Source organism: Bos mutus, chromosome 12 (genome assembly GCF_027580195.1).
Source record: "Bos mutus isolate GX-2022 chromosome 12, NWIPB_WYAK_1.1, whole genome shotgun sequence".
NCBI classification, from domain to species: domain Eukaryota; kingdom Metazoa; phylum Chordata; class Mammalia; order Artiodactyla; family Bovidae; genus Bos; species Bos mutus.
The window spans coordinates 32,451,561-32,466,296 of NC_091628.1; the positions used below are offsets into that span (position 1 = coordinate 32,451,561).

General features: G+C 49.9%; 1 protein-coding gene and 1 long non-coding RNA gene across 2 annotated transcripts in view; both read right to left on the reverse strand.

Moving 5' to 3' along the window:
- The window catches only part of LOC138990261 (uncharacterized), a 54,042-nt gene extending 48,844 nt beyond the window's left edge, over positions 1–5,198 (reverse strand). Inside the window, exons 1-3 of the long non-coding RNA XR_011466380.1 lie at positions 5,138–5,198; positions 4,741–4,901; positions 1,102–1,268 (exon numbers count right to left, since the gene is read on the reverse strand). This is a non-coding gene — a long non-coding RNA (uncharacterized lncRNA). The remainder of the gene's footprint in view (positions 1–1,101; positions 1,269–4,740; positions 4,902–5,137) is intronic.
- Positions 5,199–10,124: 4,926 nt separating this feature from the next.
- Positions 10,125–13,737, reverse strand: RASL11A (RAS like family 11 member A). Its single transcript, XM_014480263.2, has 4 exons — positions 12,440–13,737; positions 12,022–12,078; positions 11,834–11,913; positions 10,125–10,869 (listed from the first exon to the last, which is right to left on the reverse strand). The coding sequence occupies exons 1-4, from the start codon at positions 12,546–12,548 to the stop codon at positions 10,396–10,398; spliced, it is 720 nt and encodes a 239-aa protein (XP_014335749.2). The 5' UTR covers positions 12,549–13,737; the 3' UTR covers positions 10,125–10,395.
- Between the last annotated feature and the right edge of the window lie 999 nt (positions 13,738–14,736).

A 14,736-nucleotide genomic window follows, 5' to 3' on the forward strand; every position in this document is an offset into this window, starting at 1 on the left:
CAGTGTTCTTTCCTGGAGAATCCCGTGGACAGAGGAGCCTGGCAGATTACAGCCCATAGGGTCGCAAAGAGTCAGACATGCCTGAAGCAATTTAGCATGCAGATGCATGATACACCGCTATCATTACATTATATCACCCAATAACCAGCTTAACGCCAATGACTGAACATCGGACGGCACAAAACTCTTAATGTTTGCACGAGGTGGTGTGTAGAGTGGAGAGCGCGTGGGAGCAGTCATTAAAACAAGGCTCTGATTCCCGTGCTGCCACACTCTAGTTATGTGGTCAAAGCTGGTAGTCTTTCCTCTGAAAAGTGGAAATAATAGCTTCACTGCCTAATTTACAGGCTCCCTCGATGGCTGAATGAGGCAGCAGCCATGAAAAATGTGTGCAGGCTCCAGAAAGCTACACCAAAGCAAAGGTCAGTTACTAACAGAAATTCCTTTGCTTCTAAGGAGCTGCCACGTGGGCAGCGGGTCAATGACACGGGAGCCCAGCTCCGTCAGTCTTGAGGCTCCTGCTCCCCTCCTCTCCTGCCCCGTGGTCAGCAAGGAGGGATGAAACAAGACCACGGATGGCACAGAACGTTCAACCAGCTGCGGGGGTAGGGGAGTGGTGGGAGGTGGAGTGGCCCCAGTGACATGGACCCAGTGACATGGACCCTGCAAGGTAGAGCCTCATGGGATCTGAGCAGGTCAGTTTGGCCTCTGCCACAAGCATGTAACACTGGGATTGTCAACCCTCTTCCGGAAGAACTTAAACAAACAACCTCTACCCTTAATGCTTGCATTTAAAGGAATATTTACAAACATCAGACTTCTGGTTCCCGGACAAACTCAGCATCAGCAAGATCACATTCTTGTCAGGGCCAAGTGGCCTCGTGCACTCATCTCTATGTCCAGCCTCCCAGCACAAACAGAATAAGAACACATAAAATTCAAATTAATTGAATCCGACCCTTGGCAACCATCCACTCTCCTGTGACCTGGATAGTCCCTTAGCCCACTTGTGCTATAATTTCTGTGACTCTAATCAGCGTTATTAAGAGTAATAGAGGCAATGAGCAGTTCGGGGTTTTCCCCTTCATTTACTTAACTCACTTCAGAGTAACAACCAAGCACCTACTATGTGCTTGGGGCCCAGGGAAGAGGCATGAAGGGGTCAGAGGAGGCTCCATGGAGGAAGGAGAATGTGCATCTGCTCTTGCAGGCAGGCTAGGAGCTTGACGGGCAGGAGTTCCATGTGGAAGGAGTACACGAATGTGGGCCTGGAGACAGAAGAGACAAACCGTGTTTAGGGTCGATGAATACACGAGGTCTGGTAGGAACCAAGAGAAGAGTGTGTCGGGAAACGCATACTGCCACTCTAGACGGGCAGGTAAGACTCGACCATGACTGACAAGGGAGGACCCCACCGCCTCCAACAGGCTTGAATTCGACCTGCAGAGATCAAGCAGGGAGGCGCAGCGGCCTTCCTTCCAGAGGAGAGGGTGGAAGGACGAGGGGGAAAAACAATGCTGATGGGCTGCTCCGACCGTCTGCACAAGTTTTCCCCCACTTGGAGTCTTCCATGGCTCCGGATCCTGACCATCCTTCCAGTGGGCGTTCGGATGTGCGTGTCAGTGTGAGGGAAGTGACGTGAATGCCTGTTTTCGAGCATCTAAATCTGTCAGCAGTTGAGTGACTTCACTTGGAATCCCTTCATGGAATGAGTATTGATATTACTCATACAGATACTCCTTTCAAATACCTGGATGGCTGGGAGAAGAGAGAAGCTGACTCTGGGGCCAGTAATGGGCCTCTGAGACCTGAGCGTCTGTTACAGGCTCCTCCTCCTAAAATGCAATCACAGGTGAGCATGCTGGCTTCTTAAAGTGCACTGGGGAATGGGGACAATGAAGAGGGGGACTGAGGAAGGGGTGCTCCCGGACTGCACCCCATGGGGTGTCATGAAGACTCATGAGTTAAACTGTCCTCGGTCCTAATCATCTGATACAGCCGGTCATTCAAGCAACCCCAAAATCGTTGGTCAGGTGCCTCCTTCTTGCTTGTTCGTGGCACTCAGGGTTTTCAGCGCACCCAAGAAAGAGAAAAGGGAATCTTGTAAAATGTTCATTTTTTTTAACCTTCTGAAGCATGAAATTAAAAAAAAAAAAAGTGGCCTGCTTTGTGCCAAAGGAACCACGCCTTCAGAAAGATTCAATGATGCTGTTCAGGTGGTCATGTTGAGAGTCTGAAATGCGAATGAAGTATGTTATTTTCTAAAAGTGACTTTGCCAATAAAGGTTGGGCTTTGGACAAAAGAACCTAAAAATATTAGAGCTGGGTTAAAGGAGACGGGCAAGACATGACAGCTGAATAACATGATGCGACTGGATCTCCTGCCACAGGGAAAAGACGCTGTAAAGAACATGACTGGACGCTAACTGCATCCTTGTCAGTATCGCAGTGAGAGGCCTCTGCCCTGTCGGTTCACACGCCTCCTCGGGAGCTTCCTGGGTGAAATCGGAAGAAAGAGACAGACACCTCAGACTGGTAGGCAGCAGGTTTAATAAGCAAGGGAACTCACGTGGCATCTGGAGCGGCTGCAAGACAACAAGATCTCCGCCCCACCCTCGAGAATCTTGAAAGTTTACCCAGAGGCCTCAGCTGGGTGCAGTCAGATGCACAGTCCAGATGGTCTGGACACATCACTGTCTCAAGGCTAAGTTCCCTGCAACTTCTGGGAGCAGGGAGGACAAGCAAAGGGCACATTCCAAGGACAGGGGGCAGGGTGAAGGACCTCCAGTTGCCCGGGGCCAGCTGTCAGGTCAAAGCAGAAGTCAAATCTTCCTGGGGACCTTCTCCAGAACTGCACCCTCCTGATCGGCTCTCACAAGCTCATGTGCCCTCTCTCCCACAGTGTACTCTGCATGGTCAGCGAGGGTCCCACTAACCATAGGTGGCTCCTCTGGAGGCAAGCTGGCAGCTTTGAAGGCAGACGTCACCGCAACCATGCAGGCACGTGCAAGAGAAAGTATGGATTAAGACAGTCATTTCTGGAACTTTCCTAGCAGTCCAATGGCTAACACACCATACTCCCAATGCAGGGGACCTGGGTTCAATCCCTGGTCTAGGAACTAGATTCCACACGCTGCAACTAGATCCTACATGCCGCAAGTAAGACCCGGCACAGCCAAATAAATAAATAAATATGGCCTTGGCCATCGTCACATTTACCTTTAGGGTGGGAAACAACCCTCTGCACCACTCAGTCACCATTCAGTGGGTGCAGTGGCTTTTGCCACCTTGGTGTCAGAACCCCTACCAACGTTTGGAGTGAGCCTTCACCTCAAAGTTCTGGGTGGGAGGCAGGGACCACCTGCCAAAGCAGATGCTGAAAATGCCAGATATTTTCTTGGCCTCTGTCTAACTGTGCAGCCCCCACGGTTGTTCTCTAGCTCACCCAGTGATTCTGTGGCTTACTTAAAAGCCTTTTAATAAACCCCTGCCACCTTTGTTTTTTTCAATCAGCCAGAGCCTTTTCTATTGTTTGTAAATGAAAACCTTGACAGGTGTACCATGCAATAGTCAAGGTCAAATGCTTCATCAGGAGAATGGTAGCAGCTTCCAGGGGTGCCTGCAGGGGGATGATTGGCTTGGAAAGAAGTACAGTACAGTGGTTTTCATATCAGAAAGACTTGGACTTGACTCTCAACTGTGCCACTCTACCTGCTGAGAGGCTTATGAGAAAGTTAATGAACCTCTCTGAGCCTCATTTTCCTCATTTGTCAAATGGGGATGAAAACAATGAGTTACTCTAATAGAATCATTGGGAGGATTAAATGAGTGAGTGCACCTAAATTACTATATGTGATTGGCTAAATTACTCATGTGTCAACTTGACCAGGCCATGGGGTATCCAAATATTTGCTCCAACGTTATACTGGGCGTGTCTGGGAGGGTGTTCCTACATGAGATTAACATGTGATTCAGGAAAGCAGATTGCCCTCCCTGGTGTGGGTGGGCCTCATCCAATTAGTCAAGGCCTAAATAGACTAGAAAGGCTGACCCTTCCTTAAGTAAGAGGGAACTCCTTCCAGCCTGACTGCCTGGAGCTGGGACGTTCATCTTTTCCTGCCTCTGAACTCAGACTGAAACACTTGCTCTTGGATCTTGAGACTGGCTGCTTCAGACTGGAAACACACCGTCAGCACTGCTGGGGTCCCAACTCGCTGATGGCAGAACTTCTCAGTCTCCGTGATTACATGAGTCAGTTCCTTGTAATAATAGTCATAAGAGGGACTTCCCTGGTGGTCCAGTGGCTAAGACGCCATGCCTCCGGTACAGGGGGCCTGGGCTGGATCCCTGGTCAGGGAACTAGATCTCACATGCTGCAACTCAGAGCTTGCATGCCACAGATAAAGATCCTGTGCCATAACTAAGACCCAAATAAATAAATATTTAAAGTAATGATAATAAATACAAATACATCTTTATCTTGGTTCTGTTTTTCTGGAGAACTCTAATACCGTAATACATGGAACACAGTGCATATTCAGTAGTTATGGTAGGTAATTGTTGTTTATTATCTTATTATCATGCTACAAAGATATAACCAGCACACAGATCACCAATGGCCTCTCAAACATTGGGGCAGAAGCCTCATATTTTCTCCATCTGGAGAAATTCATTGGCCTTTCTTTTTAAACCTTTTTCTTTTCCCTCTCTCTTGCCCCTGACCCCAGCAAGTACACTCACCCTGAGCTGGGGCGGGGAGGCACTCTTAGCCCCCACTGTGCTCTGTGAAGCTCTGCTCCAGCAGTAAACCACTCTGCAGTGACCTGCTCACTGCCACAGCCTCTGGAAGCTGACCTGCAGCTCGCCCCCTCCTCCCCTGCAAGGTGCTAACCTCCCGCCTCCTGGAGAAAAGAAAGCACATGAATCACCAGGGCTGCTGTGGAGGTATCTCCTCCAGGTGCCCATCAGAGAAGAGTCTGGGGAGAACACACAGCCCTGGGGCCCGCACATGTTGGCCATGCCCATCACCCCAGCTCCCACCCACGGCCCGAACCCCCACCCCCACCCCCATAGCCTTCAAAGGCAGGAGCTCTCAGGGAAGGGCAGCCCAGCCACCTGGATGCAGCACCAGCCTCACCTGCCTCACCAGCCACAGCACCAGGCCACTCCAGGCCCCTTGCTCGTGTGACACCCCTGCCTTCCCCCCTACAAGTCTGACTTCCCTGGTTAAACAGGAAGCCTGGGGTGGAGTCCAGGAGTCCGGACTGGGATCTTATTCAGAGCTTTCAAACAGGAGACAGCCTCAGGACTTCAGGGTGCTCGTGAAAATGCAGATTCCTCCTCCAGGGCTCAAATACTAGCAACAGGGTCCCAGGGATTCCCTCAGAGGTGATGGCAGGCCCTACGGAAGGCCAGGGAAGCAGCTTCCGAAATCCTTTCTTCTTCCTGGAGCCAGGCTTCCTGGTTCCTGGCTTAAATGAACTGAGGCCACTGTGTGACTTCTCTGAGCCTCAGTTTCCTCTTCTGAAAGATGGGAATGATCGTAACGGTACCCAGAGGATTGTGGAGAAAATTAAGGTGCTAGCATATGGTAAAAGATCAAGAATTGTTAGGTATTATTATTGATTGAATAACTGCCCCTCAGCAAACCTTCTTTTTCCCAGATGTGAAGTGGGAAAAATCACATCATTCAAAGCAACTACTTGTACCTTGTAGAGTGTTCAAGTATGCCCTTTCCTAAAACAACTTCAAAATATTAGTAGTGGCAGGGGACTTCCCTGGTGGTGCCCTGGTTAAGAATCCACCTTGCAAACCTCAACATGAATCAGCCATAGGTATACATATATCCCCTCCTTTTTGAAGGTTTGACAGAAAGCAACAAAATTCTGTAAAGCAATTATCCTTCAATTGAAAAATTGAATTAATTAAAATTTAAAAAGAAAAAGAATCCATCTTGCAATGCAGAGGATGCAGGTTCAATCTCCAGTCTGGAAACTAAGATTCCACCTGCCACAGAGCAACCAAGCCTGCACAACGCGTGAGCCTGAGGACCACAGCTCGAGAGAGTCCAAGCACTGCTGCCATGAAAGATCAGGCAGGATGCAACAAAGATCCTGCATGCCACACGGTCAAATAAATAAATAAAATAAATGTTTTTTAAAAATTAAAACAACAACAACACAACAACAACCACAACTGAGTACCTCGTGTGTGTCAGACTCTGACAACAATTCTGCTTGACGGGTAGTGTTAGCTTCATTTTAAGATAAGGAAACTCTTCTTTTTTTCACTTTGCCCAAGTTCACAGGGGATTGACGACAAGGCAGGGTGTGAAGTTGGTCTCACTCAGGAGCCCACCTGTGCGGCCTCCTTAAGCAGCTTGGTAACTGTTCTTTGGCAGGAGCTCCTGAATCTTCCCAACTTTTCCGGAGTTAAAAATCCATGTGAGTGTTCCCAGGCAAAGTAATCTCTGCTGTTTTTACCACCGTTCTTCTAATGTAAATAGAGAGTGCTGGTAAGAAATGGTAGCAAGTGTTTTTACAACTTTACGCATTAATCTTCATGGAACATGAAATGATGCTCATAGAAGATGAAAGTGTTAGTCACTCAGTCGTGTGCGACTCTTTGTGACCCCATGGACTTTAGCCCACCAGGCTGCTCTGTCCACTGAATTCTCTAGGCAAGAAAACTGGAGCCAGTTGAATTTTTGAATGAACTTTTTGCCCAACCCAATATATAGGGTAGATGAACAACAAGGTCCTACTGTATATTCAGTATCTTGTGATAATGGGACTTCCCTGGTGGTCCAGTGCGTAAGACTTGGTCTTTCAGTGCCGGGGCCTCAGGTTCGATCCCTAATCAGGGATCAAAGATTCCACATGCCTCACCCTCTGGACCAAAACAGCAAACTACAAAAAAACAGAAGCAATATTGTAACAAAGTCAATAAAAGACTTTAAAAATGGTCCACATCAAAAGAAATCTTTAAAAAAAATAAATCCTGTGATAAACCATAGTGGAAAAGAACATGAAAAAGAATGTATGTATGTGTGTAACAGAATAACTTTGTTGTACAGCAAAAATCAACACAACACTTCCCTAGTGGCTCAGATAGTAAAGAATCTGCCTGCAACGCAGGAGCCCTGGGTTCAGTTCCTTGCTCAGGAAGATCCCCTGGAGGAGGGTATGGAGACCCACTCCAGTTTTCTTGCCTGGAGAATCCCATGGACGGAAGAGGCTGGCAGGCTACAGTCCATAGGATTGCACAGAGTCAGACACAACCGAAGAGCCTTAGCACACAATGTAAATCCACTATACTTCAATTAAAAAAAGTAAAACTTTTTTTTAAAGGGATGATACCTATTTTGTCCAAGTAGACCTGCTCTGGAAGGAAATGGCAACCCACTCCAGTGTTCTTGCCTGGAGAATCCTGGGGACGGGGGAGCCTGGTGGGCTGCCGTCTATGGGGTCGCACAGAGTTGGACACGACTGAAGTGACTTAGCAGCAGACCTGCTCTGGAGAACATTTTCTTTCCAATTCACCAGGAGAAGAGCCACGTCTGACAGTTTGATGGAGGGTGCCCAAAATATCTTTTGGGGGGGGCGGTGCTGTTATGCACGGGAGACCCTTATAGGTGCTGTGGGGCTGAATTCAATGATGATGACCCGTCCAGTCCTGAGAAAGCTGATTTTCTACTGGGGTGGAGGCATCTCATTCAAACAGGAGATGACTACGTTTCATTTGGGACCGGCAAATTTCTACTCTGCTGAAATGTCTGCTCTCACAACCCAGTCATCACTTTCGTCCGTTCACTCGCCTTGAGCCCTAGCTAACTTAATGGTGTTTGAAAAATCATTGGGGATTTTCCCCCTAGATCACATCTTTCACAGTAGCTTGAGACAAATTTCAGCCAAGTCTTTCCAAGTCTTCTTTTGGAGACAGATCGAATGGTAAGGATAAACTATTAACCACACAAAGTATCTTCACATTGTAAATTTTAATTGGTAACTTTGCATCATGAGCAGTTAAAATTACAACACATACAAGGGAAAAAAGCTACTCAAGCCCCACATTTTTGACTAAACAGTCATCTGGTCTCTCCTACTTGCTCTTTTGTTCAGTGCCGCCTTCCATGGCTATTTACTTTAATCCATTTTCTTGAAAAGGATATTAATAAACTCCAGAACTTCTGTGGTGCTCTTCATCTCAATACAAGCAAAACAAATTTATTTTCTTCTGTTCTAATTGATTTATCTTCCCATCTTTCAAGTTTGCTTTTTTCGTAGGTCGCATGTCAAGTACAGAATGTTTGCAGGATGTACCACTTAGCCATTTGGACCCTGTCCAGTCCTCCAGAACCTCACTGATAGGCATGTTAATTAAATCATTCTGCAGTTTAAGGGCAGAATTAAAGTTGAAGCTTGACCAGAAGGAGGATGATTAGTGGATAGAGAAAGAGCCAGGAATTTCAAGACAGAGTGATGATGGGAGGGGTGAAGAAGGACCAAGGATGCTTAGTTCCTCCTCCCTCGTGAGGATGGAGGTGGCCCCCCCAGACTGATGATGACACTTTGGAGGTAAGGCAAATCTTACGAATGTGCATAGACTGTCCTGTCCTCAGCCACCCAAGTTTTCAACATTCTGCCAAACGTTTCAGGAGTTCTACCATCGTCAGCAATATTTCCTGCCACCGCTAATAAAGAACCTTCAACTACTCTGAACCTCCTGCCCTCATTCTGCAGAAGTGACAAGTTGTTTCATCATCATCTGCCTTGATTGTCCTGGGCACCAGAAATAATGTCGTCACTCATTCATTCATCAAATATTTACTGCAACCCTGCGCCCCCCGCCAGCCTATATGAAAGCACTGGGCTAGCAGCACTGGAGTGCAAAGTCATAAAACGCCGTGACTGCCCTCAAGCAGGTTGGGTTATAACACAAATGCTACAGGAAGACTCCGAGAGAGCGCCCCGGGAGTTGAATATAGCATGGGACTTGAAAGACCTTTTAGGTGGAGAATAGGACAAAACATTCAAGGCAGTAATTTGTGCCAAGGCAGGGAGGCATGAAAGAACCTGGTGAAGAGTGAGAAAGGCAGAGTGTTCTGTTGGAATAGATTGTCAGCTCTGTGTGTGTGTGTGTGTGTGTGTGTGTGTGTGTGTGTGTGTAGTGGGGGCAAGGGTTTTGGGAGGAGGGAGTAATGAATCTTGAGAGGTGGTAAATAATCCTGATTCTATGCCTCATTAATATTTTATCCAGTAGATAGGGGAAAACTAGCTGTTTTTTCAATCACAGAAATAAGATGATCAGGTTTGCTTTTAGTAAGTTTGGGTGCAAAGAAAGAAACCATTCTGCCAAGAAACCAGAGTCTTGTCCACATGCTTGCCTGCCAATCCAGGCAAGAGCTGCAAAGGCCTACATTAAGACAAAGGGATGCTTTAGAGAAAAATAGGAGAACAGACAGACCAAGTGCCCCACTGGTGAGGGTAAGGGAGACAGAGAGGGGTGGAGAATTTTCAAGCAACTCCAGGGAGGGTGCACTTACTGACAATAGCAATACTCAAAGGGAGATTGCTTCTCTAATATGAAGGAGAGGATAAACTTCCATTTGAATCAATAAATGATAATGTTATTCATGTTATAATTTTTTAGCATCTATGTGCAAGGAACTTCTCCCCTAGAAAATTACCTGGTGTCAATTTCATGCCTGGGGAAAGTGCCCTAATTAAAGATGCATGTGGGAGCGCAGGCTCAGTCAAGTTCGACTCTTTTCGAACCCATGGACTGCAGCCCTCCAGGCCCCTCTGTCCATGGGATTCTCTAGGCAAGAATACTGGAGTGGGATGCCATTTCCTTCTCCAGGGAATCTTCCTGATCCAGGAATTGAACTCGAGTCTTTTGCATCTCCTGCATTGGCAGGCAGGTTCTTTCCCAGATGAGCCATCCTGCAGCTATCCAAATCCCATTCCTCCTCCACAGACTCTTGTTTCTCCCACAAATTCCTTCTAAACCAACCCCTCACTGCGGAAGCCACCAATCAGAGTTCAGACCCAGGGCAAGCTCAGAGCAGTTCTGGGCTCTGGTGCAAGTATGATTTCTATAAAAAGACATTTAAAAACAAGGAGCAAGGTTACCATTTGCCTTTAATGGAAAAGTGGCTAGCCGTTAGTTTTTTAAAAACCTTTTATTTAAAAAAAAAAACAACAATCTTTATACAACTTCTAGACAATCACCGTTTGAATTTTCAGAAATACATATACACTTGAAAACCAACAGTCTGTATAAAAATAAACTCTGAGTGTCTGATTAAAAAGGGGGACCCACCCCCCGCAGTCTTCTCAGTAGCACGAATGCATGGGTTAAAAGGAGATGAGTCAAGCAGCCGTGGTGCTGTGTCTACCCCAGGGCGGGGGCAGAGGGGGCCTTGGCCTTGGAGGACAGAGCCTGCTTGAAGCGCCTCTTGAGATCCTGCATGTTGGGAGAGCGCGGCCGCGGGACGACGGACGCTCTCCTCCTCTCTGACCCCAGGTTGTGCAGCTTGCTTACTTCTCTGCACAGATGCCGGAACGCATCACACACATCTTCGTAGTTCTCGCTGGTGGAAACTTCCAGGAACAGGCTGCCCAGCTCGTTGGCCAGCTGGACGCCCTCTCGGGTCTGCACCTGCCGGGCATGCAGCAGGTCCCCCTTGTTGCCCACGATGACGATGGGGGCTCTGGAGTCAGGGTGGACCTTTCGGATGTGCTGGTGCAGGGGGCGGATGGCCAGGTAGCTGTCGTAGTCCGTGATGGAATAGACCAACAGGAAGCCCTCTGCCCACTGCACGCACTTGGACAAGGGGTCACCCGCCTGCAGGAGGCTGTCCTGGACCTGAAAAGAGCGAAAAGAGCCCGGATCTAGGAAGGCCTCGGTGGGAAGGCACCAAGAGAATATCAAAGCCACCCTTGGAAAAAAACGTTAGAAAGAGAAATCACTAAATATAGTTTTCAGATGCTACCCGGCTTCTGCAGGAGGCTTTTAACATGGAAAGACCCGATTCTCAGGCAGGGTCCCGGCCTGGGTTATTTCTGAGCTGTTACCCATGCATCACTTTTAAGCTTGGCAGGTTGTCTGTGATGAGCCCTGGAGGACTGACTGAAGAAGGACTTCAGTGAGAACTTTCAACTCAGGATGGCGCAATTTTTAGGGAACTAACTTCGAACAAACAAACCTTTGAGCATAAGCCAAGATAAATATCTATTCCCAAACCCATAAAAATATTTTTAGCATGTCCTTCTTGAGAATGTTACAGAAACAAATTCCTTCTTTCAGATCTTCCCTCCCTAGAACAGAGAGCAATTAGTAACTTGTTAATCAAGTTACATTCCTGACAGCTTGCCCAGGGGTTATCTGAATGCAGGTACTGCAGAAACAGCTAGAAACGGGAGCGCTTCGGGGGTCTTCCTGGAGAGAAGACCCTCTCCGGAGTCCCACCCCATAGTTTTGTTCAGGCTCCAAGGCTGAGCTCTTACAGAATTCCTGGGATCCCTGTAACCAGTGATGCCCGGGCTGCTGCTGCAGAGAGAAGGTAAGCCTGACTCCCAGTTTCCGAGGTGGCTGACAGGAGGGGGCGGCCTCTAACGACCTCCTCTCCCCGTCCCCTCCTCCTATCGTGGCCGGTTTCTAACACTCCAACGACTGGGCCCTACCTGGGACGGCCCACCCCCTCCATCTCCTGCCATGGCAGGCGGATTCTTTACCACTAGCGCCACCTGGGAAGGCCCCTGCATCTCAGTGCATAACCTGGCTCCGGCGTCCGCAAGCGCGTGGGCCGCCGGCTCCCTTCAGTCCTTACCTGGATGCCCCCGGGGGTGTCCTGGATCTGCAGGGAGACCTGGTCTCCCTCCACGTACACAAGCCGCGAGTACAACTTGCCTGGAGGATTAAGGAGACTTGGGTTTTAAATTCTCATACTCTCATCAGAAAAAAAAAAAGAAACAAATATCCGAGCACGCAGCCCCAACAGGGCGAGAGGAATCTAACCTGTATTCGGCTCATAATCGCCGATGAATCTCTTGGTCAGGAAGCGCACGATCATCGCTGAAAAGAAAAGAGGAAAATTCAGCTGCAGGACTAGGACGAGACTGCCAAAGCCGACCGGCTCAGGAAAGAGGGCGTGACCGGCCGCGGAGCCGCTGGTACCGCGCGCATCCTCAAGGCTCCGCAGAGCCCAGGGCGCGGCCGTGGCCTCCGCAAGTTTTGAGGCGGGTGCGGCCGTGGGCCGCACCTGGCACCACACAGGTGCCCACTGGCTAGGGCCCGGGCATGGATGCTCCGGGGGAAGCCGCGGGAAGCCAGGTGAGCGGGGCAGGCGGCAGGCCAGCAAGCGCGCGGACACGAGTGGGTCTCCCCTGCCCTCCCCCGCTCCGCGGAGAGCCCGCCTTGTCCCCGGAGCACTCACCGCTCTTGCCCACGCGGCCGGCGCCCAGCACGGCCAGTTTGATGTCCTTGGGCAAGAGGTAGTCGGAGGAGGACTCGGGGATGGGGGCGAGGAGAAAGTGCCCGGACATGGTGGGCGGCCGCACGGAGCGCACTCCGGAGCGCGGGGACACTGGTGCGCGGGGACCACGGCGGCCGGCGCGGCTGGCCAGGCCCGCGGCTTTTAAAGGGCTGGGCGCGCTGGGGGCGCTGCGGCCGCCTCCTCTTCCCGCCCCTTCCCGCAGCGGCGGGCAGGGGGCGGAGCCGGAGGGCCCGGGCGACCGTCACCACAGCGTCGCTGCCTGACGCTCCACGCCAGCCCCCGGGCCCTGGAGACCCCGCCTCCACTGCGCCAGCATTGCCCGGGCGGCCCCTGCATCCCTCAGAGGCGAGCCCTGGGTCACTAGACCAGTGGGTGAATCTGAGATCAGAGTTACGAGCTGGGGGACGAAAGGAAGAGGAAAAAGGCGATCGGCCAGATGTTTCCGCATCAATGGGATGGATAAACTCCTGTCCAATGTTGCCATTTGTATCGTTGAAAGATGCTGAGGGGCGGCATTATTAAGGAGAAGTGCCCTGACTGTTAGTGGAAGGGAGGCGCGGTCAGTGTGACCTCGCTCCAGATTTGTGAAGGCCCCTTGGGGAAGCGGTCGTTCACAGCTCAGCCTCCAGACCCAGCCTGGCTGCTGACGCCGGCTGAATTGACTCTTTAGCGACACTTAATCAGCATCCCATCCACTGAGAGCTCTGCCTCCGGACTAATTCTCCATCAGATCCCGTCCTAGGACCTGAGTCACTCGTTTGCTTCGTTATACAAGTGCTTACTTCTAGGTGTAAAGTGGAGTTTAGGGTGGGCGTGGAAGGGGGAGGAAGAGGACACAAAAGCAAAAGGGCGCCTGTCTTGAGTTTCCGAGCTCACAGTGGCCAGGCTAAACAGCCTGGCTCTCAGTTCTCGCCCTTAAAGGCCTTGACTCTGACCCCTCTCACATCCACATGGGTTAATCGCCAAGTTCCCTCATTTCTTCTGCCTCAGTCTCCTGGGGTCTCCTCGGCTCCCTCCCTCCTGCTCGCCTGGCTTCTTGCCTGAAGAATCTGGGAGTGGACTGGTTTCCTTCCCCCTCCCCCGGGGTCGCTTCCTCTGATCTCTGTCATCCTCAGCCTTGTACCCAGTGATGCACTCTCAGGGCACCCTTGGCAGCACTGACCCCCAGCTGTCATTACTGCCTAGTAGAGTGTTTATTTCATGTCTGTCTCCCGGAATGCAGGGCCTCTAGCTTGGTCTTGGATGCCCAGCACATAGTGGTATCTTAGGAGGCTGTTAATAAATGTGAGTTCACTGACTGACTTTCTGAATGAATGGGGTCTTCACTGTGTAAACTGGAGAAGACAGAAGTCACATGTGTAACCTCGTTCCCCAAACCCTGGTTTTGAGATTAACTTGCTCTCAGGAGAAAGTGTTCCAAGAAACACCCTGAGAGGGATCGCCTTATGTCAGCTGAACTGGCTTTTGGCTTTGCACAAGCAGTCCCTTTCTGTGCAGCCTCAGTCTGACCGGAGAGACGTGAAGCCCAGACCCTCCTTCCCTGACCGGGGAAAAATCCCACAGAGATGGTGGTGACTTACAGAACCACCTTGAAATCACCAGGTTCAGTGACAGGGACCTGGGCTTCTGCCTTTCAGGTTTCTCTTGGCCTCTGCTTCTTGAGCACAGAATGGCTCCTGCTTCACCAAACATCAAGTACTCATCCAAGCCAGAAGGGAAGGAGGGAACCCTCTGTCTCTTTTTATTATGAAATAAAGTAACTCTCAGAACCCAGCAGGCTCTCTTACGTCCCAGTGGCCAGAACTGAGAAGCTGGGAACAAGTGTTTCCAATGCCCAGCAGAAAAGACCAGGACGAGCTCGAGTCAGCTCCTCCTGGAGGTGACACACACCACTACTATGCTAGGAGCCCAGTGGTGGAAGAGGGGACGCGTGCTGAGCAGCAGTCATGGGCTCTGTCCACACACCCTCACTCTCCTGAGGCTAAAACGTAGTATTTACAAGGGGCAAGAGAGCCCTTTCTTGGCTGAATCGTGGGCGTGTCTCCTCACCTGACTTTCTTACGTTCTCACGTATATACGATCATTGTAGGTTAAGGTCACCCCATAGGGAAGATCCCTAAAACTGTTCTCTGCCCGGTGGCGTTATGTTCTGTCTGTACTTACACTGCACCTTTGCTCAGAGAGCTCGAAACGTTACTCCTCCATTCTCCTTGGAAAGCTCTTTGCATTTGCAAACA

Bases quoted from the DNA above. Each gene is read 5' to 3' on its own strand.
- RASL11A (XM_014480263.2), bottom strand. From the start codon at position 12,548: ATGTCCGGGCACTTTCTCCTCGCCCCCATCCCCGAGTCCTCCTCCGAC. The intron at 11,914-12,021 runs GTTAGATTCCTC...TTAATCCTCCAG, and splicing joins CGATTATGAGCCGAATACAG to GCAAGTTGTACTCGCGGCTT. The intron at 10,870-11,833 runs GTAAGGACTGAA...CGCTCTTTTCAG, and splicing joins ACACCCCCGGGGGCATCCAG to GTCCAGGACAGCCTCCTGCA.